At 42.4% G+C, this 22493-nt stretch overlaps 1 protein-coding gene across 4 annotated transcripts in view; it reads right to left on the reverse strand.

Moving 5' to 3' along the window:
• RGS7 (regulator of G protein signaling 7) overlaps positions 1–22493 on the reverse strand; it is a 2057596-nt gene that overhangs the window by 330831 nt on the left and 1704272 nt on the right. For all 4 annotated transcript variants that reach the window (XM_069607899.1, XM_069607897.1, XM_069607898.1 and 1 more), the window contains exon 12: positions 22105–22166. In XM_069607899.1, the coding sequence (XP_069464000.1) occupies positions 22105–22166 (62 nt within the window). The remainder of the gene's footprint in view (positions 1–22104; positions 22167–22493) is intronic.

Raw genomic sequence — 22493 nt, forward strand, 5'->3', positions numbered from 1 at the left:
GAAATAGGAGCAGATGGACTCCAACAAATCTTGGTCTTGTCAGTGGTAGGTTACCCAAGATTGTGAGGACCATTTTACAACTGAATCTCGGATTGACCTTCGAGAATTGGCTAATTATGAACCCCCTATCAGTAAGGGAAGTGGAAGGAAAAGCTGGGGTTATAGATTCCAACTCTAATCTCATAGGTAATATTTACAGTGAGACTGTTAGTAATTTAGGTCATGTTGTTTCCGCTAATATGGTTACATCTTTAAAAGGGAACCATGTGTTTCCTAATGGTTCACATAAAAACACTTATAAGCGTGATATACGGGATGGGAAAAGATTGTTATGGTGGGAAATTAGGGCCATTATGAAGAGAAGAACTATGATCAGTTTTATTTTAGTTCAATTAAAGAGGCATAAAGAACGTACTCTAAATGGCTGAAGACCTTTAAAAAAGGTCTAAAGATTAGACAATTGCAAACCTTGCTCGTGGCTATTAGTGAAAATAATAGTCACCATTTCTGGCAGCTTGTGAGACCTCCAGTGGGAGTCCAAATTCCCCTGGTTGGGGGAATCCAAAGAAGAGTGGGATGAGCACATCAGGTCAGCTCTTGTTAAAGTGGGGAGAACAGATCTGGTTACCAATTGCCCAGAGGATAGGTGGGCGTTCAATTTATCTCTGAAAGACCTGGAGAAAATCCTCAAGTCTCTGAAAAATTCCAGGGCATGTGGGCCTGGTGGAATATGTAATTCCTTGATTAAACTGAATTATTGTTGGTGGGCTAACCTTCTTTATGTTCTTTTTGATTTGATTTGATTTATTTTTGTTTGTTTAGTTTTAGAAAAACGTTACAGATTTTACAGCAAATTACAAATAATATCTTAACATCCATTGATAAAACACATCATAATTTTAATTGTTAAAATGTCCTGTGTCTAAAATCATCACCTTTACATACATGCACAACATCATTAAAACATCATCATTGGTTGCAGTATTACAGTACGCTATTATTGAATTAATTTTATCATTACATTTCAGTGATACACTTGCATTTCAACTGTATTCAGAATTTCTCGGTTTCTATATCAATTTATTTTCTTTACCTTTATAGTAGATCATCTAATTGACATTCATGTTCTTCTCTTTATTGTCAGACTTTTCATTTTCCAGCTTTTTTTATACACTTCCATAATTGGTATAAGCCTATATGTGCTGCCTGCGACTCAGTGTTCAAGCAGTATGCCCAGAAAGCATCACTTTTGATATGGTCATAATTATGTACTAAATGACCTAGATTTGTCATGTATTCTGAGCTCAATTCAGGGCTTTGAGATAGAACATGTTGTGGTGATTCCAATATGTTTTGTTTCTTACATATTTTACATGTTCTTTTCGCTCGGGGTATTATTTGTTGTGTCCCTGTCAGTGTCCTTAAGGGAAGTTGGTTGGTTCTCAACCTTATGTTCTTTTTAAACCCATCCATTTTTCTGGTACTATTCCTGGCTCATGGAAACAAAGTATTATAATCCCTACACACAAAAAGGGTAATTGAAAAGAGGCAGTACATTATAAAATGCTTTCTATGCTGAATTCCCCTTCCAAAATGTTTAGCAGAGTTGTATTAATTGAATTAGAGACATGGGCATCCAAATTCAAAATAATACACACATTTGAAATAGGATTCCAGAAGGGAGCTGGAACGTTAACCAGCATTTTGAACTTGGCTAATACCATAGAATACTCTTGGCTTGTTAGAGAACAGAAAGGGTTAGAAGTTTTTATTGACTTCAAGGCAGCATTTGACACAGTTATGCGTTGCGTTTTGTGGGAGAAGTTAGTGAACTGGGGTATTCCTTTAGGCTTACTGTAATTGATTATGGCTCTTTATGCTAACTCAAAAACAAATGTTAGATACACTCAAGAAGGCGACACCACTGATTTCATACCCACCCATACTGGGTTAAAGCATGGTTGCATATTATCTTCCATTTTATTTAACCTATAAATGGCTGATATATCGAATGCATTAATTTTTAACTTGGCTATACCTATACAATTAGGTGGCAATGAATTCAGTGGCTCAGCTATGCAACAATATTGTTTTATTGGATGGAACTTGTAAATGTCTTCAATGTTCCTTAGATAAGCTTAGATAAGCTTAATAGATATGCTTTAAGAAATCGCATTAGCATTAATGTTTCTAAAACAAAGGCTATGGTATTCTACAGAAAGAAAATGAAAACAAAAGATAAATTGAAGTTGTCAATTGGGAATAACATAATTTAAACTATGACTTCATACACATACCTGGGAGTAGCATTTGATGACAAGCTTGAATGTATAGCACATGATAATGGTATGGAAAGGAGAGTTAAACAACATTTAAATTGGATTATGAATTTTGTCAGAAATTACTCAGAATGTCCATAATAGCATTGTATAATACAAAAATTAGACCCATGTGTCTATATGGTGCTGAGGTTTGGGGCCATAAACAACTTTGGAAGCTGCAATGTCCAGAAAATCTGTGTCCCAAAACCGAGTATGTAGTGTTAGAAATTACCATGCATACTGTTGGTAGTGCTTTATTTCGGAACAGTCTGAACCTCATGTGGAAGGTAAATAATGTGGATCCTGACTCCTTTTTGAGTATGAATTGTAAATCAGTTTTAGGTAGATCCCTGGACTCTTCGGATCTACACTTGTGTTGTTGAAAAATATATTTGATTGTTGGGTGAAGCGAACAAGGTTGGACCCTTTGGGAATCACAATAGCCAGGTTTAAAAGTGGGATGAAAAAAAGTAATTTGGGATTATGATTGCGAGCAAAATTCTATTGACTTAGCGTCTAAAGTAGTGAATATATCCAGCAATATCGTTATTATAATACTCAATGAAATAACTGGATTTTTAAAAAACATATGTGCATCACATTTAACTTTCTAGAGTCTTATGAGGTAGTTGGGGGACAGAATGGACTGAGCAGAGGAAATCGCTTTTGTAAATTATGTGGCGAGTTGGTGGTGGAAACTGTAAAAGATTTACTATTTGGATGTGAAAGTCTTAATGGGTCATGAAGACTACTCTTTTAGGTTATGGTTTTGATTTTAACAAGGATGTTTTAACCTTGTGGCCTAAATTTCATGATGTATATTAATTGGTTTTAATATTTTTGGGCCTCATTATTATCTTGCTGGTATCCCGCCCGGGATACCGTCAAACCTGGTCTGCAGGAATTACTGGCAGATTCCAGGTCCCGAAAACAGTGGTAATTCCCTAAGACATAGACTTAGACATAGACATCCAGATAGACACCATGGGGGGATTTTTCCAGTATTACCTGATACTGGCATTTATTTGCTGCTAAGGGTCGGATTTACCTCCAACTTTTAGCTGGAGGTAAATCATTGATCCATACTGGCAAACTTGTAGTTTGGCAGTGCGGGACCTGTAATGAGGCCCATTATGTTGTAAAACTGTGGATGCATATTGAACGAATTATGAATATTGTGTGGAATTCATTTTAAGATCTTTTACTTCATGTTTTGATATTGATTTTTGGTACTAAAAGCCTTAATGGGATAACATGTATTAAATAAAAATAAATAAATAATACATTAATTAATCATAAATGTTATTATATAATTATATGTGCATGTGGATCTTGTTTTTTATGTGCACTAAATCTGTTTCTGGTTTTTGAATCAGACCAAGGGTTTGGAAGTTATATCTAAAGATGGAATTCCCATGATCACATGCATCTTTTTCACTGTATACTTTGCTATACAATATAGCTAACATTGCATGTGTGTGCTACTTGACCTATTTTACCAGCAGAATCCATCTGCTAAGGGATAACATTCTGTTGAACAAAGGGATCATTTTAATAAGCAGCATAATGGAACAGACACATTACTTATGGAGACTAATGCTTTGAAAGGTCAGGGTTTGATGACCTGCTCTGTGCATCTGCTATTAAGAATACACTTCTATTAACCAGACGGCAGACACTGAAACTGTTGACTTTCTGGGAAATTTAAAGATATAAGACCATGGATTTGGCCTGAATCTCCAAAATGAAGCTCTTATTTATGTGTATTTGATTTTAATTTGGTAGACATAGATGTGCCATTAATTTGTTTAAGCATTTCAAAGTGCTGGATAATGGATCTGGGCAGTCAATGTTCACAAAATTCCATAAACAGATCTCTTGAGCTTAACCTAAGTTGACAAGTTGTATGGTATATGTAAAAAGAAAATGCTCTCTTAGTGTCACTTTTACTTGGAATGACAAACTATTGAAGCGTATGCCTGTCAACAGATTTAACTTGATTTATCAGATGATTTGTAATAAACACTGTGTTTATCATTGCCTTAGGAACGCTAACATTCAAGCTGCACAGTTGACCATGTTCCCCTTTCCCATGCAAATACCCTTTACCATTACATGGTTTTGTTTTTCATGAAAGCCTCAAAATAGCATGTTCCTTATAGATGAATAATTTGTGCAATTTTGTTTTCAATTGATTCAGTCTGTTTAACAATACTTACTTGATTTTTCAGTTCAAAGTATCACATTAGATCAAATAAGGTTTTACAAGCAGACGGTACAGAAAAGTCAGTGGGCAAAACGTCAACATTATATGTCTTGGGGGAGTGCTGCAGTAGCGTGTTAAGTATTATTAGTACACTTTGGCAAGTGGTTCACTCAGACTTGACACAGCAATCTAATATGCCAATTTAAATAATCCCAGCCCACAATTTAGGGTACTTAAAAGAATAGTTCAAATTCATACAACTGGGTCTCCAGCTTTACCCTAGAGATCACTACAATATGGTAGTTATACAAAACAATTAAAATAAAATGGCACCTGCCTATATGAATTTCACTACGAGAAGTCCACAAAGGCACCCACTTTCAATCACAAAGTCTTCCACTAAATATTATGATAATTTAAAAGGCATTAGAACATTTTAGATAATGCACCTATGGTTAAACATTTGATTATCTCCAGCATTAAAACAAGAATGGTACTTGAAAAAGCTAAATAGCAATCAAATACGTTTCCACTCCACCAACCCCCTATGCAGGCATGAGATGGTCAATGTATTTGCTATCTAGAGGCCATTTGACAAATAAACAATGACCGGCTAGCATAGGAATATGTGTTAAGGAATGTACATGCAAAAGGTGACATGTTTGCATCGGGTCATGTACGTCTGAATTGACAGATAATGTTCTCAGGAACCTATATGTTTTGTTCTGAGTCCCCATGTTGCCTGTATTTTATGAATGTGTGGATGCAATTCTCTGTAGATAGGTGTTTGTGACTTTCATTAAACCATAAATTGCTTCTTTTCATTTATCAGTGTGTGAGTGTGTGCATGCGTATATGTCTTTCCTTAAATATGAATGTATTCCTTTCAGCCCAGAAGCATGCACAGTTCAAAAGGGCCTGCTAGTAATGCATTCAGTCTCTTTAGACTTCTGGACTAGAGATGTCATACTCTCCAGTAAGAGATAATTAGTTGCAGACACCCTTCCTTCCCATGCCCACATGACTCTGCTTGAGCATTTAAAGACAAGGGAATGTAGAGAATTGCACTTTTCACAGTTCTTCATAAATATAATTAATTCTTTCAACAAACATTTTGTTGTGCATTCATCCAGTCTATACTTTGGTCTCTATCAGTGGCATTAATTGCATGATTTCTCTTCAGCTATAGTCGGTCCTGATTCCACTACGACCTAAATGGCTCAGATTCCATCACTAACTATATTTGGAAATAATACTTAGCTTTACAAAGGCAATCCCAATTTAAAGTGGCAGCCAAAATGCTTTCAGATTTGGATTTTGTTTTTCACTACAAAGCGGACTTGGCCTTAAACGAACCATATCACTTTGCATTGGATATATATAAAGAACAAAGGCTATTGGGATATTAGCATCAGTGCCCCTATTTTTGAATTCCACCTCCCTGCATTCCCAGTCCTATTTCCTTGCCAGATTTCACCCTGGTCAAGTTGGATAATTTAGTGAATGTGTATGGGCTTCTATTAATTTACATTTTAAGAGGTACCTTCTGATTCTGGGAGGACCAGCAAGGTGCCCAGTCAGACAGGATCATTCCTTCAGCAAACCCTCAATTAAGTTGGTTTATTTGGAAGTCAATTGCTTCCGTAAACTGGTAATCATCAGTCGGATGTTCTCCTCTTTACAAAGGTCAATAGACTAGGTAAATCAGTACTTGTATTTGCCAATTTGCAGTTTGTTCCCCTCCTTAGTCTTCATCTCCAAATCCATTTTCCACTCACCTCTGTCCTTTGTGTATTCAAAAACATATTTTACTAGCTGCACAGCTGTATTGTGACAGAGGTGGGGTTTCCCAGGCCCAAAGATGGGAGGGAACCCACTACTAACAGAGATGCTAATTTTGTTTTTTATGCTCTAACATCTGCCTTACACATATCAGGTGGATGAACATTATATTCTTAGGTTCTATAATCTAAACATTTTGAGATATTGGATTATTCAATTCCGATACTCTTAGTCCACTTTACTCATTTATAGCATTTTAGAGCGATTATAAACATGATCACTGTGACAAATTAAATTCAGGGGCACCAGTGGTCCATGGATGAATATCGGTTTCTAAACCATCTATCTGGCCCACACATTTAATACACCAGAAGGGATCCGAACAGATTGGAAACACAAATCAATTATAAACCTGCTTGTCCAATTTTAGTTACGTGGATGGAACGGCAGGCTTATCTCCGAAAGGTCGTGGATTGTTGGTTAGTTGCAACACAGCAAAAATACTATTATTAACCAATGATAAAAGGAACTGTCCAGTCAAGGTTGTATACAAATATCTACATTAGTATTATCACAATGACAGTTCTAGCACACTACAAAATACAACCCACCCTTTTTTAATTGGTTATTTATAATGCGCTTAATACCCAGAGGTTTCTAAGAGCGGACCCGCGGATTGACCCTGTGTTTCTCTGTGTCGTCTTGCTTCCAAAGCAAGCATGTTGCCCTTTAGCTATCCTCCTGAGACCCAAACTGTAAAGGAATGCAGAAGTCAAACAGTTTCAAGAAGGAAAAGGGATGCAGTCAGGATACTGACAGGAGGGTAGTCAGTAAAGTAATTAATCGCAATATTTCAAGGATACTTGGTTTCAATACAAAGGAAGCAATGGGTCATAAAATGTCACTAGGGGCCTTCAGAGAAGGACTAGGGGGACAGAACTACAATGTACCTTGTGCTTGTAGAAGTTATTGGTACCCGAGAGTGTAGAGTTAGTTTCAGGGCGCTTGCAACTTCTGTGACAGAGTTGAAGATGGGAGACAGCTACAGGTATCAGGCGGCAGGCAGTACAGTGAGCAAGGCTGGATGGACAGCTGCAGGCTGGCCTACATGGCTCGGTGTCAGGAATCATTGTCTCAGTGCTGGCAGGCAGGTCTGAAGCACTGGTCGAGGTGCTCCGACAGCGTTAGTGACTGCAGCGTAACAACAGTCAGCAGTGCAGGCGGTTGCACCTTGAGGAGCTCGACTGCCTCAAAAATGTCCTTTTTTAGGCAGATATTAGTGGATGCTTGTTGATGCACTCCTCCCAGCTTCTTTTCTGGGCTTGTATAGTTTAGTTTAGTTTAGTTTAGTTTATTCATTTGTATTGCGCACCAGACCCGAGGGTATGAGGGCACATGAGCAGCAAGGTGATTCAAAGCTTGGTTACAGGATGCTTATACTTTACATTACATAATTATACTTTACATTACATAGTTACAGTGTGACGATGAAGGAACATGTGTACAGTTTGGCAGGAGAGAATGCAGTAGATGTATTTAAAGAATTGCAAATATATACAAGTTTAGTATTACAAATTTACAGATTCTCTTAAAGCATGCAACGCGGAGAGCAGCCGTGTGGTGTTAGAGGTGTTAGTGGTTCGTGTTCTTTAACCAATGGATGTAGTTGCGTCTAAAAAGTGAGTAAGGTTGGGGAGTTCTGAGCGATGGTGGTAGGGAGTTCCAGAGTTGAGGTGCTTTCACCTGGAAGCTGTTGCCACCCATTTTAGTGCGTTTAAACCTGGGGACGGTGAGCAGATTAGCATTGGAGGTTCTGGTAGGGCTGATGGGGCTGTGTTTGCATATTCTGTCTGCCAGATAGCGTGGGGCAGCATTATTCAGGCATTTGTGGATGAGCGATGCTACTTTAAGCAGGATTTTGTCTGTTGTGCTGAGCCAGTTATGGGATTTCCTGATATTGGAAATGTGTTCCCTCCTGGGAATATTGAGTGCTGCCATAAGGGCGTTGTTTTGTAGCGTCTGAATTTTGTTGGTGATTTGTTTGGTGGCTCCTATGTAGAGGGCGTTACAATAGTCCAGTTTGGATAATACCAATGCTCTGGCTAGTGTAGTGCAGCTGTGGGTGGAGAGGAAGGGTTTGGCTGCTCTTATGAGCTTACATGTGTAGGCCGTAGAGGATGCCATCAAGCTAACCTGTTTGTGGAAGGTTAGGGAGGAGTCGAGGTATATTCCTAGGGTTTTTACTTCTTTCGAAACCTTGATTAGGTTCCCATCTATGATGAAGTTGGCATAATTGTGGTCGAGTTTGGTTAGGTTGGACGTAGAACCAAGGATGATGAGTTCAGTTTTGTCATCATTCAGGCATAGACTGTGCGAAGCCATCCATGCCTGGATGATGAGATACACCCTGTTCACCAAGGCCAAATCCTGGTTGTAATCTCCCGTCAACGGGATGAGGATCTGTGTATCATCGGCGTAGTTAGTGTAGGTGATACCCAGGCCATCTAGATCATCAAACAGGGGCTTTGTGAACACGTAGTACAGAGTGGGGGAGACGCACGAGCCCTGTGGGACTCCACATGTAATGGGGATGGGTTCGGCGGCGGCAGAGGAGGAGAAGACTCGCATGGATCTGTTGTTGAGGAATGACTCAATCCAACTGATGGCTTCTTGTGAAAAGTGGGCAGCTGAGTCTAAATGATTACATAGGATTTTATGGTCAACTAGGTCAAACGCCGCAGAGAGGTCTAGCAGGAGTAGTAATGCAGTTTTCCTGTTATCTCTAAGGACGTCTATTTGGGCTTTCAGATCTATCAGGGCTGTTTCAGTTCCATGTTGGGGTCTGAAGCCGGATTGTCTTATTCCTAGAAGGTGGTTTGTTTCAAGATACTTTTGAATTTGTTGGTATGCTGTCTTGTCTAGTATCTTGAGCAGGAATGGGACGGTGGTAATCGGTCTGTAGTTGGTTGGGATGGACGGGTCAAGGGAGGGTTTTTTGAGGAGAGGGAGGACCCAGGACTCTTTAAGGTTACTGGGGACTGTTCCTGAGGAAAAAGAGGCATTGATGAGTCTGGTGATGAATGGCGAGAGGTCTCGTGCCGCGCCTTTAATGATTTGTGGGGGGCAGAGGTCACCTTTGCAGTTGGAGGGTTTAAGGCCAAGAATTATTTTTTCTACTTCGAGGGAAGAGACTTTGGAAAAGCTGAAGCGAGCAGTGTTAGGTGTGTGGTGTGAGGGTGGAGGGCTCGAGTGGGCGTTGATCGGGTTGGTAAGATTGGTGAGGGAGTCTTTCTTATTTTTAATTTTTGTTTGAAGGCCAGTGACTTTGTTGTTTAGTGCATTTAGTTTAGTATAATCTGTTAAGGCAGACCTCCACAAACTGTCGAGAGTGTTACCAGGCCCTGCCTTGTCCTTGGTTTGTTTCAGAGTCTCTCAGGCACTTTTCACCTAGGAAGCTTGCTGCAAAGCCTAGCATGACACACTGTGTGCTGGCTGGGTAGTGGGTCTGGAGCTGCTGAAGGGTCCTCTGGGTTCAGTATCTCCCTCCTTGGAAATCCTGGCCTTCATTCACTGGCAGAAGCTGTGAGTCAGACTGTACCTTCAGCTAGGGTCCAATGCTGAGTTCTTCTTCTTACTCATTGTGAAGTCTTCAGATGGTCTGCCCAAAAGAGGGAATACAATGGGTGACAGAGATTGGTGTAGGCTAAGCCTAACTTAATGAACCAATCCTGGGTCCCCACCAACAATATCCTGTATGCCTAAAGTCATAACCAGAGTGCTTTGTAACATAAAAGGTAAATGGGTGAAGGGGAGCTCTCTGTGGTTCCTGATTAAAGTGGCAGGTATCCCTTGAAGCTGCGGCAGGACCAGACCTTTGGTCTCTGCCAAACCACATACTTGTACCTTCTGAATGGGGTCCCCCTGTGGGGATTACAACTGTAAATACATAGTTTCAGACATGACTGGTCACTGCCCTTGATACTGAGAGGTAGGACATGGCTTCAGATTGACACAGTGCACATCAAATGTTGTTGGGGTTTTCCTGTCTTTTGTTAAACTCTGCAGCCAGGCCCCATGTGGGCCTGTTTGATGTTTACTCTATTAGTATGTTAATTTTGTCAATTGCTGCCACCATCTGCAGAAGGTACACAAATGGACAGGGCAGATCCATGGAGGCTTCGATAGTTAATTAGGAGGGCCATAGCAGGAGGAAGGGTTTGGCCCTACCGCTTCTGAGATATATCATGTACTCCACCTGTTAGATCCCAACTATATATGACAGGGAGGACTGTGTCTGAAGGCTGTGTCCACCCAGCGTACACAGGTCCATGTGTATATTGTGCGGCGAGCATAGGAAAATGTGTCCATGTTAGCCCCACACATTTTACAGAGGTTGATCTACCATCATTCAATTTCATTTGAGATCTAAAAAAATCCCAAAATACCATGTGGATGGTTGAATTCCTCACAATGACATATCATTCAATGACATTAGCTGATAGGTATTACTTTTATCTACAATATATCGAAATCCCAGATCAACCGGAGCTTGCATGGAGATGTACCGCTTAACTTTATTTTTGCACATTTAATGTGAGATTTTGTTCTTGTAAATGCAATGGTATTTTCTATCTTGCAACTGTAGCAGTTCTCCAACTGAGGGCAGAGATGACGCACAGCCTACATATTCCCTTTCCATGTTACCACAATTCTCAATGACCTTTCACCTTTACTAATGCAAGGCAGATGTCTGGTGCAGGGCATCTGAATGTAAGTGACCTCTCCTGTTGACCTCTCGTGACTCATACCCTATATGGCAGTAAGGTGTGTTGATGCAATCTTAGAGCCAGCACAGTCTGGATTGAAAGAATTGATTATGTGTGGCCTTTGTGTGTAGTCTAACTGCATCAGGCCAGGAAAAGTAAATATGTGAAGCATTTCAAATTTTGTTTCTCAGCAGTTTTTAATTTAATGTTAATCAGCATATTCAGGCATGCAATTTCAAATCTCTAATGCAAGAACTCCAAGTAGATACACATAGAAAAATGCATTGAATTGGAACACGTATCCCAATCTTATGACTCATAATATTACTTTAGTTAAAATACATCTTGCAGTCCTTTTTCTATGTCACACAATTGTAAAATTCAATTTCCTGTGCTGAGTCTTTTAGGGCTCAGGGAATCACACATGGCTGAAAGAAGATATGTTAATTTCATTTATTTGAGGCTTTGTTTTTATTATAAAATCCCTGACAAGAGACACTCACAGATGCATTTCTCTTTTCCCATTGGAGATCTAAGAGTACATAGCCAAAAATGCATGGGGCAGATGAGCATGTACTGCACATAACGCATTCATCCTAAGCGTGTGGCGGTGGTTGGAAAGGCATCCCATACTACACATAGAAGCAATCTACAGTTCACAATAAAACAGCATTACAATTCATTAGGTGATGTCTGCTGGACTAATACTAATCTGTGCACACTGATGCTATGCGTGGCACTGAGAGCATCCTGGTGTCAGCAGTTGATGATCTGGCCAGGCTGGTTGACCGGGGTGGAATGGGAGCCTTGATATGGTTCGATCTTTGGCTGATTTCGACACTGTTGACCACTCCATCCTGTTGTCCCAATCACTTTCTCTTCCCCCTTTCTCTTCTCCTCATCATGGGCTTTCCTGTGGTGTTCCCCAACGCTCTGCCTTGTCTCCTTTTGCTATTTAACATCTATGTCCTGCATCTTGTCTGTCTCATCCGCTCCTACAGCGTCCGGTGCTACTCCTATGACGACATGAGATTCTGGTTTGCTTAGACTGCTGAGGTGTCATTATGCTTGGGGTGATTTTTCTATCCCACTGATGGTGGTTCAGAACCTGGGTGTCTACCTTTCCCCGTCACTTCTGATGGCTTCTCAGGTGAGTTTGGTCTGTAAAATGGACAATTTTCTTCTTAAAGTGCTTTGTAAGGTATTGACATTTCTGCATAATCATCTACGTCCCCTGGTAGTCGTCTTGTTAGATGTAAGTCGTATCAACTATTGAAATGTCTTGTTTTTAGCTCAGCCTATTGGCCTTATATGCTGGTTTCAGCTCTTGCAAAATCTCGCTGCCTGAGTGGCCACTAATACTCAATACAGATCTCACATTACTCCCTTGCTCCCTTCATTGACTCCCTGTGGCCAAGAGGATTACATTTAAATCTCTCTGCCCGGTTCACCAGGTGTACTATCACCAGGAGGCCGATTAATTTCAAGACACATTTGTCCCCTATTTTCCCAGGCAGACTCTTCATTCTGGTAATTCCTGCCTAGTTTCAGTCCCTAAATTTCACCTATCTAGAGTTGGGGGCCAGGCATACTCAATTTCTGCTTGTAAATTGTGGAATACCTACCCGTCTCTTTTAGGTGTACTCAGAACCCCCTCGAATTTAGGTGCTCACTGAAGACAATTCTGTTTTAAGCTGATTCTGTGTCCTGGCTCGGTTGTGTGTTTAATAGCTCCAAGACCCCCTTGGGTGAACGTGCGCGGTAAAAATGTGGTTTACATAACATAACATATGCCACTGTCTAAATCCAGCATTTGGAGAAACACGTGTTACAACATAGCCATTCATCTGAAAGCAAATCTGTTAAGAAACAGATGTACTAATTCCAATGTGGCATCTATTGCTGTTCCCTGCATTTCACCAACAATTTCAAGCCCCAAAAAGAAAGGTTGCACCTTTCTATCATGAGAAAGAACTGGTAATTGATTGAAACATAAAGTAAATCTGATCTATGATATTGTAATGTTGTACACCATTCCCGTTGGTGAAATATCTAGTATTTCTGCAATTAATTTATAGAAAAGGCACACCTCACACATATCCTTTCATGTACCACGTAATGTCTTATAAGCACTAGTAATGCAACAATACATAATGATATGCATTAGTTGGAGTACTGAATGAGCAGTTTGATGGTCATACACCAGGGTAATGTCATCCTTTCCTAAATGTTGTCATCAAATGAAAATTCTTTAATGGTCAACTTTCCCATGCTATTGCATGGGTACTCCAGCTACCATTATGGCTTGGCCACAGTTTCTGTTCAGGATTGCAAGACCAGCTTTAGTACATCATTGAAATGGGAAGCCTGCAGAATGCAAAATCGGGGCGTGGGTGCTTCCAAGTGGGGATGGAGAAGTGCTGGGATGGAAAGCTGGTGAATGACAAGAGCAGACATGCAGGATATGTAGCTAGCCAGCATGGGATGAAGAGGCATTGGCAGGAATATATGAGGGAGAGTGGGTCTGTGGTGAAATAGCTACTGTTCTGCAGGAGTGCAGGGATTAGTGTCTAAACCGCCTGCTCATCACCACACAACTACTAAACCAGCACTGATTCCAATGATAAAGATAAAACAGACACATCCTGACAGACATACCCCCATCGCCTTTTGTGGTAATGTGGGCAGAAATCAGACTATATTCTCAGGAGGGGGTTTAGGTGATAACAGTAGCAACTCAAACAGAAATAGTACAAAGACTCCAAAATAAAGTTAAGTCCAATCAAGTTTATATATATATATATAATTTAATAAATAAAAATGCGATCAACTAACCACAGACAGTAGCAAAAACATATGCGTCTATACATAGCTCAGAAAATGCAAATGATTGTTTTATAAATGGCATTCTGGATACTTGAGCAGGGTGTTCTGGACATAAAATTGCACCAATGTCAATGTTCAAAGTTATATGCTTGAGAACCATGGTGGAAAAGAGGGCTTACAGGTCACTGGGGGCTCGAAAACGGGATCAATCAGGGGGACATGGCTTCTTAACAGTATATTGTTCTTGTGTTTTGGAGGTTCGACAGTATTGAACAGGGGTGTTGCTAGGTCTGGAAAATATCCGGGGCTACACTAATGCTGGGATTGTCGGGACTCAGGGCTAGCTAGCCTTTTGGTTGCAGACCCTGAGATTTTAGGGGCTACAACTAAAAGACCTGGGGCTATGGCCCCTTAAGCCACCCCCCAGCAATGCCTCTGGTGTTGAACCAGGCTTCTCAGCCGTTAGCTCTGATAGAGCCAATATCAAGACTGTTCGAGTCGATATGATCCCACTGGCGGTTGGCATCGAGTCAGTTCGATGGTTCATGCCCCCAAACGGTGAAGACAGTGTTTACGAGAGTGAGTTCAATGTCGTCTCATGGTTTGAGTAGCAGTTGAGTCAGCAGCTATACAATGTTTTCTTCTGGGTCGACTTGGCATTTGTGACAGCAAGACTGATGTCTTACAGCAGGTGGAGTCAATGCTCAAGTCAGTTGATTCCTTGAAGGTTAAACCTGCCATTGGGTCTCTTCAAGACGGTCCTCAGCAATGGGTTGAACTCGCGCCTGTGTGGCTCGAGATGCAGCAAGCAGTTTGAAGTTGTCTTAGAGGGTCAACAGCAGCAACTTGGGTCCTGTGGTGGCTTGAAGGGCCTAGAACACGGTCAAAGAGGCTGAAAGACAGTTTGAAGTGGTATAAAAGGATTGAAGCTGCTTCCGGGCTTCTGGGTGCTGTGAGTTCCATTTGCAGTGGCTCTAGGTCAAGCGGAGTTCTTCTTGGCTGGCACCTCCAGTGAAGAGTCTAGTTCTGGTACAGCTGGCAGTGTGGCAGTTCTTGGTCCACAGCAGTTTACTCCAATGTGCTCTGAGGATGGTTAGGTAGCAGAGCTTTCATCTGCCTTTGATGCCTTCTATGGGAGAGGGCCTAGAAGGGTCTGCACTCTCAAAAGAGATTAAAAGGTGAATTCTTCTTCCTGATGTCTAAAGTAGAAACAAGGAAGGAGAGGGTCCACCCTTATAAAGGCAAAATGTCAGAGGAGAAAGCTCAAAGCAAGATGGATGTAAGGAGTCTAATCCCTCGGGTTGTAACAAGTGACCCTTGTTTTTTGGCAGGATCTGAGGAGGCAGGAAGGAAGGGAGCCACACAGAAAACCAAGATTGTGAAACCCCTTCTCGGGCCTCCTTCCCTCTCTGCCTACTCCAACACTGCCCCTTTCCAAGCATGCTGACTTCAAAGGCTCTTTGGTGTGCAGCACCCTGCTGTGAGGCTGGTTTTGTTATGTCAGTGGTGCCTTTGAAGCACAGAGTCCCAGGGGATCTGTTGCTAACAAGTCCTTGCCTTTGAGGGAAGGGGTTATCCTTCCTCCCTGGAAATCAATACCATCCTGGCTATTGTCTGACTGACAACCGTGGAGACATCCAGGCTAGCCATGAACACACATTGCCCTGATATCAGGGGGCCTTGGCTCACATGACTGACCCTTGCACGATATTGAATTTCTGTTGCTTTAATAAATATGTGCTCGTATTAGTCACCATACCATAACAAGGTATGTCTTATTTTGGAGATTACCCTGCCACCAGACTGATTATGCAGGCAATTATTAAATTTTAGATCTGAGGTGCAGAAACTAAAATGCTACCACTACCTGCAATAGCTTGGTGTCCCAGCAGCTGCAAGAAATGCACACGTTCTATTTCTTCCTGTCCTGTGCCATTTGCGCGCAGAAGCTGCAGAAGCCAGGAGACTGGTGCAGCACAAGTACATGTATGCACTATGCTTTTACATAGAGCTTGTATGAAAGAGGTGCCTGTTCAGCAGGCCTCCTTTTTAGAGACAGAATTACCTGCGTCATTTTATATATTAATAAAAATCAAAAAAGCAATGGCGTTTGCACACATGCCAGATGGCAGTCTGTCACAGTGTCATAGCTCGGAATGGGGGCAAGACAGTCCAGGCAGGGAGAGGAGCACAGGAAAGTTAGAGGGTCATATGGGACCCCATTGGCAACACAGGACGTGGGGGTATGCCAGGACCTTCATGTGAATGAAACATGCAGTTCACGAAAAGGGCAATGGGAAAAAAGGGACAAACAAATGGTGTGCAAATGGTGTGCAAACTAGGAGAGATGAATGGAACTACACAGAACCATTTGTCTTATGCATAGTAAAATGTATTGCATTTCAACTGTAAATCAAAGCCATGGATATAAGTACATAAATAAATAAAAAATGGTTAAAGTGAGTGGTTCCTATCTATTGGCATTCTGCACATGGATGAAAATACCATATCTGTGCTGTGTTCTTGGAGTGGACATCAGATTTACATCACACATAGAACAATTTGATACAGATATACCTTCGCACAGGGGATGTCCATTGTGCTGAATGGCATGGTGTAGTGGCATGCATGCAAGGCCTACAGACACAGGCTGTGCCCTGAATAGGGGAGCGTGTAAATGGCAGGTTAGGAGTGGCAGCTATTACATAGTGTCTCTGCTCTGCTGCTGGGATGCATCATGCACACATGCATGCTCGCCTACATTTCTCACCGGAACATCCCTATCCGCTTCCGAATAGTGCTCCCATTACTGGAGATGTGGGGAATGCCGCGTTCACTATGCACCCATCAGGCTATCGGGTAGGACATTCACCTAAGGCAGCTATATAGAGAGTTGTTGGAGGCTAGCTTTTCATTGGGCTGCTCAGAATAATTGTGTGAAGCCTTTAATCCCACTGGAGCATGTATCTGCCGCTTTTGTCATCCTTCCTTTTTAAGATGCATAGAATGGCGAACACTAAAGTCTTGCGACCAAAAGCATTTTTAGGACGTTTTCTAAAGGGCTTCCAAGCATTCAGGAGAACCTGGAGTGGAATGAGATGGCAGCTACCGATTCCCAGGTTTCCCATGGCACATGGCAAGCGCTCCATTCTGATATCTCTTTAAAGGTCTGGTAGGATGCTCCCCTATGCTGTACTGGCCACTTGCTTGATGGTAAGTATAATGTAGTTCAATGAGCAATTAGAGTGCAGGAATAACTCTCCAAAAATGCTTTCTATATGCATTTACATTCATTTGAGTTTAGACCTGGCAATTCAGTAGTTAGTGCTCACTCTGAGTGAGATATTAGATATATAATATTCAAGCAAGCACTAGGGCTCACTCTGAGATATTAGATATGTAATATTCAAGCAAGCACTAGGGCTCACTGTGAGATGTTAGATATGTAATATTCAAACAAGCACTAGGGCTCACTCTGAGATATTAGATATATAATATTCAAGCAAGCACTAGGGCTCACTCTGAGATATTGGATATGAAGCACTTTGTTGCTGAAGGCTATGGCAAACCCATTTAATAATTGGGCTGACAATATACCGGAAACCCCAACTACTTAATGAAATAGGGCTTTTCTAGAAGTAGACATGACAGGAAACCATAACAGAGAGTTTACCGTATGCTCTATGGCAATAATAACTATTAACACCCAAACCCCACCACTTTCACAGCAGACCCCTGTGCAAAGAGGCTGCCAGAATGGCAATGGCGTGCTATGAAAGACCACCTTACATTACACTTCATCACACGTTTTTACTGCAACCTAAGTTGCCGTTCGTAATTTAGTAGATATACGTTGTGCTATTTTTGCCATTACTTGCTTGAAGATTTCGATTGGGAAGGAGTGCTTGCTATCATTTTTGGTTTTGGTGACTTTCTGTGGCGCTTGTGGCACACTTTCCAAAACCATTGTTACAGAAGAGAGAGAAAGGGAAGGGGGTTCTGAACTGAGAATTTCTGGTTGGCATAGCTAAGGCAATGCCAAGGAAGGAAAATGCGGACTCACTAAAGTTTATTTTTTCCAAACTCGTCCGCTATACTACCCCCAATGAAGGGTTCCCTAACAATATTCACTCCAATCAGCAGCTTTGTAAGAAGCACGTTGGTACCAGGCTTTCCATTTCACAGCCGTGCAGTGATTTGCTAATGGACCATTTTGGGCTATTTCACCTACAATTTAGATATTGTAGGGCAACTGTTATGAGCAGAACTGTTTTTTTTAGTCCTCTAGTCCTTTAGAAGCTGCGTCTCTACCCCCATCCAACCCTACCCTTTCAACTTCCACCCACCCCACACCCACTCTCTCTACCCCACCCCACTCCACCCCCATTGCATGTGCTGGTTGGGTTTTACTGGGGCCATTTCGGGTACTTTTGATGGGCTCTCCCGAGGCTGCTTTTTTCTTCATGTTCTCTGCCTGCAACCAACTATCAGCACTCACCCACCCATTCCCAATTCTCTCTATCCCCAACCACCCCCAAACTCTCTGTCCCCACCCACCCCCCAACTCTCTCTGCCTCCACCCAACCCCCAATCCTCTCTGCCCAACACCCGCAACTCACTCTGCCCCAACCACCCCCAACTCTCTCTGCCCCTGCCCACCCACCCCCTTTTCTGTCTCTGCCCCATCCAACCACCCCCTTCTGCTATCTCTGCCCTGCCCAACCAATCCCTACTGCTCTTTGTGCCTCCGCCCTCCCACCCTACTCACACTCTCTATGCCCCTACCAACTTTGCCACCCTCACTCACACAACTCTCTCTGCACCACACCCCCAACTCTCTAAGCCCTGCCAACCCCCAACTCTCTCTGCCCTGTCCACCCACCCCCTTTATCTCTGCACCATCCAACAACCCCCTTCTGCGGTCTCTGCTCCTGCCCACCCAACATCTTCTGCTCTCTCTGCCCACATCCATCCATCCTATCCCTGTTTTATCTGCCTATGCAAACCTACCCCTCCCACACTCTCTCGGCACCCACCTATGCACCATACCCCTACCACTTCTCTCTGCCTCTCTCATCCTTCCTCTCACACTCACCCTTTTTTCCTTATCCTCTCACTCTTTCTCGCTCATTTTCCTCTTGCTCAGCATCAATGGCACTCTCTATCAATGGCTTCCTCCCTTTCTCTCTTCCCCTTCTGATTCTCTTGCACACCTGCACCTTTTGGCGCATCCCCCTTTGAAACTTTGCACTCTCCTCCTTGCACTCTGGCGCCTATAAAAATGAAAAGAATTGGAAGAAAAGAAAAGGTCCTCCCTTCGTAAAAGAAAATGGTAAAGTTATGCTTTTGGAAGGAAAGAATTATGCCAGCAGAAGGGTGTCCTGCACAGTTTAATATAATGACGAGAATGTTTATTGAATTCATGAATGCGACTAGACGCCATGGGGTTATTTTCACACCATATATTTAGTTTGTAATTGTATGATTGATTTTGTATGAAGGCTAATTATCGAATTGGAATCCTTATTGACCTCCTCTCAGCCAGTCAGAATGTTCGGGAGGTAGTCAATACGCAGCCAGGTAAACAAAAGAAAGCATTTCTTTGTATTCAATATCCATCAATGCCATTTCCCAGGAAGATTTCTTTCAACAAGATGCTCTTTTTTTAAACTGCACCTTCAAAGTGACAGGCAACAACCAATTTAGCACCAAAATGAGAGCTAAAACAAGAATCAATGCTTTCCCATTGGTATAAAGAAACAATTCTCTTTTAAACTATAGTCAATGGAAGATCATGCTAAAACTGTTCCAGTTCAACCAGGTCTCCAATTAAAATGCTTACTTTATATACACTCAATGTTGTTATTTAAATACTACAAAGTAAAACCACATTTAGTGGGCGTGCATTCTACATTTGAAGATAGCCACCACCGTAATGACACACTGCCCTGGGCACACCAAGCCCTCCTTCATCCTCGCGATTGCCCACAACACCCTACAATACTGCCAATGAGGGAGCGCCGGCAGGTGTAGCCGGCCCCCTCTGAATGCCCAGAAATAAGGCTCCTTCCTGTGTGGCCCTGTAAGACCACGGAGTGCCGCACAGCTAGCTAAGCCCACGCACGACCATCATCAAGAGTTGCTGGGTAAGCGGTTAATAATCTGGAGCATACGCATGTCCAACTCTCTACCTGCCCAAACCCCTCCACTGCCTTCTATATTTCTCCCAGCTGTGCTGAGCGATTATCCTTTTCAGAGTAAAGTCCAATGAAATATGGTTGCGGCGGCAGAAGCAGCACCTAACCTACGGTCACTAAAGGAACGCCTGCCCAAATACACGGCCTGCATCTATAGAAGCCCCCGACACCTAGCCCACCTCTACAGAGAGTCCACAGTAAGCCCATCGGGCCACCACACACCTACGCGTGCACACCCTGGTGAGAAAAGTAAGTTACAAGGAACCACCCCATGCCATCACAACGTACCCCCACCTGACTCACCCTGGCATACTGTTCACCTTCACCACTCCTCCTTACTAGAAATCATCTAGCAGCTTCAATGAGGAACAAAAAACTTGCTCCAAATGCCCAAATACAAAGCTCCACACATGAGCACTTCCCCACCACCAACCCTAACTACAGTCATGCGACTTACCTGCAAGAGCCCTCTGATATCACAATGTGCAAACCTTGCTCTAAAAATGTTACAACCATGTTTGAAAATGTCTCAACGTGCAAACCATGCATCAAGAATCCCAATGTACATACCATATATGACTTATGCCTAGTGAACCCCACTGTTGCTACAATGTGTGACCCTTGCCTAGTGAACCCCACTGTTGCTACAATCTGTGACCCCTGCCTAGTGAATCCTACTGCTGCTACAATGTGTGACCCCTGCCTAGAGAACCCCACTGTTGCTACAATTTGTGACCCTTGGCTAGTGAATCCTACTGTTGCTACAATGTGTGACCCCTGCCTAGTGAACCCCAATGTTGCTTCAATGTTCGACCCTTGCCTAGTGAACCCCACTGCTGCTACACTGTCTGACTCTTGCCCAGTCAACCACACTGTTGCTACCATGTGTGACACTTGCCTAGCGAATCCCACTGTTGCTACAATGTGTGACCCTTGCCTAGCGAATCCCACTGTTGCCACAATGTGTGACCCTAGCATAGCGAATCCCAATGCTGCAACATCACATGACCATTGCCTAGCGAGTCCTGCCATGGACTCCGTATATGAGCCATAAATAACTAACCCCACTGCCAATATCATAATGAATGTCCTGGCCCCATTAGAAACAGAACAACTATCGAATAACTATCTGAACCTAACCTGGCACCCATAGACCACAATATGTCCCTCTACCCCAAGACCCACTCAACTACCACTGCAATAGTGCAAACAGATAGAGTTCCACCTCAACAAACATCCATGGATGCCTAATCAATGGAAGATCGCTCCTAGCCCACACACTCAACATCTCAGATTTCATCACCTCCAACCAACTTGACCTATTAGCTGTCACAGAAACGTGGCTGCATGCAGCTTCCGGCCCAGCCCCCTCACTAGCTATCCCTGAGGGCTACACCATCTTCAGAAAAGACAGACCTCTGGCAAAAGGAGGAGGTGTAGCACTCATCGCCAAAACGTGAACTCATCCCTCCACTCAGGAGAATCACTATCCATAACACTCTCCTTTGTAAATACTGCCTCACTCACCATCCACATCCTATATAGGCCACTTGGCCCAATACTGTCCCTAGACTGTCCCTAGATGAGGACATCACCCTACTGCTGTGTCATCAGCTTGGCTAAAACGTTTGTTGTACAGAAATAGTCTTCCACAAAGGTGGAGATGCTGCAATTCACTTGAGTTGTGAGTAGCCCCCACTGGGTGGAAAAACACCAGAAAACTGAGTGTAGCAGGGTCCATTGGACTTCATGCAGTGCAGGGTACAAAGGTGTTGTATGTTATTTAGCTACTGCCTGGCACCAACAGCTACCCCGGTACGGTCTAAATGCCACATGCCAAATGGTGCCATACAAACATACCTCGTTGATGTTAACTTTATGTGTTGGAGAGTATGTTTATAGAACATGGCGTTTTTTATACTTATCCAGCGATGCAGCATACTACAAAAATACCCCAGCAGAGTGACTTTGAGAAGGAAAACGAATGAAATCTAGTAAATACATACCTGTCTGCGACCTTTGACATTTTTAATCTATGTCGGTCTAACTGCACTTGCCAAAACGTTATCTGGAAAACATGAAGGAGAAAGAAAAGGTTTTTTTTGTCTCTTTTTTATAGTAGTTAAGCCATGTTAGGACACACTAGCAACAACAGAAATTTCATTTTGTCTTTGCATCCAGTGTCATTTTTATGTAGGTGAATTATTAACTGTTCTTGCCAATTTGCAGAGGTCCTTGGGAAGAAAAGCATATTTGTCTCGGGTCAACGGGTGAAGAAGAGGGGAGTATCTACAATGGAAAATCTCACTATACTGCGCTCAATGAGTGATGATAGCAGGATGATGGATTTTCTTGACTCACAACTGGCAGTTCTGTTAATGCAAAAAAGTGGTAC

This window comes from Ambystoma mexicanum, chromosome 4q (assembly GCF_040938575.1).
Source record: "Ambystoma mexicanum isolate Mex_15411 chromosome 4q, UKY_AmexF1_1, whole genome shotgun sequence".
Lineage (NCBI taxonomy): Eukaryota > Metazoa > Chordata > Amphibia > Caudata > Ambystomatidae > Ambystoma > Ambystoma mexicanum.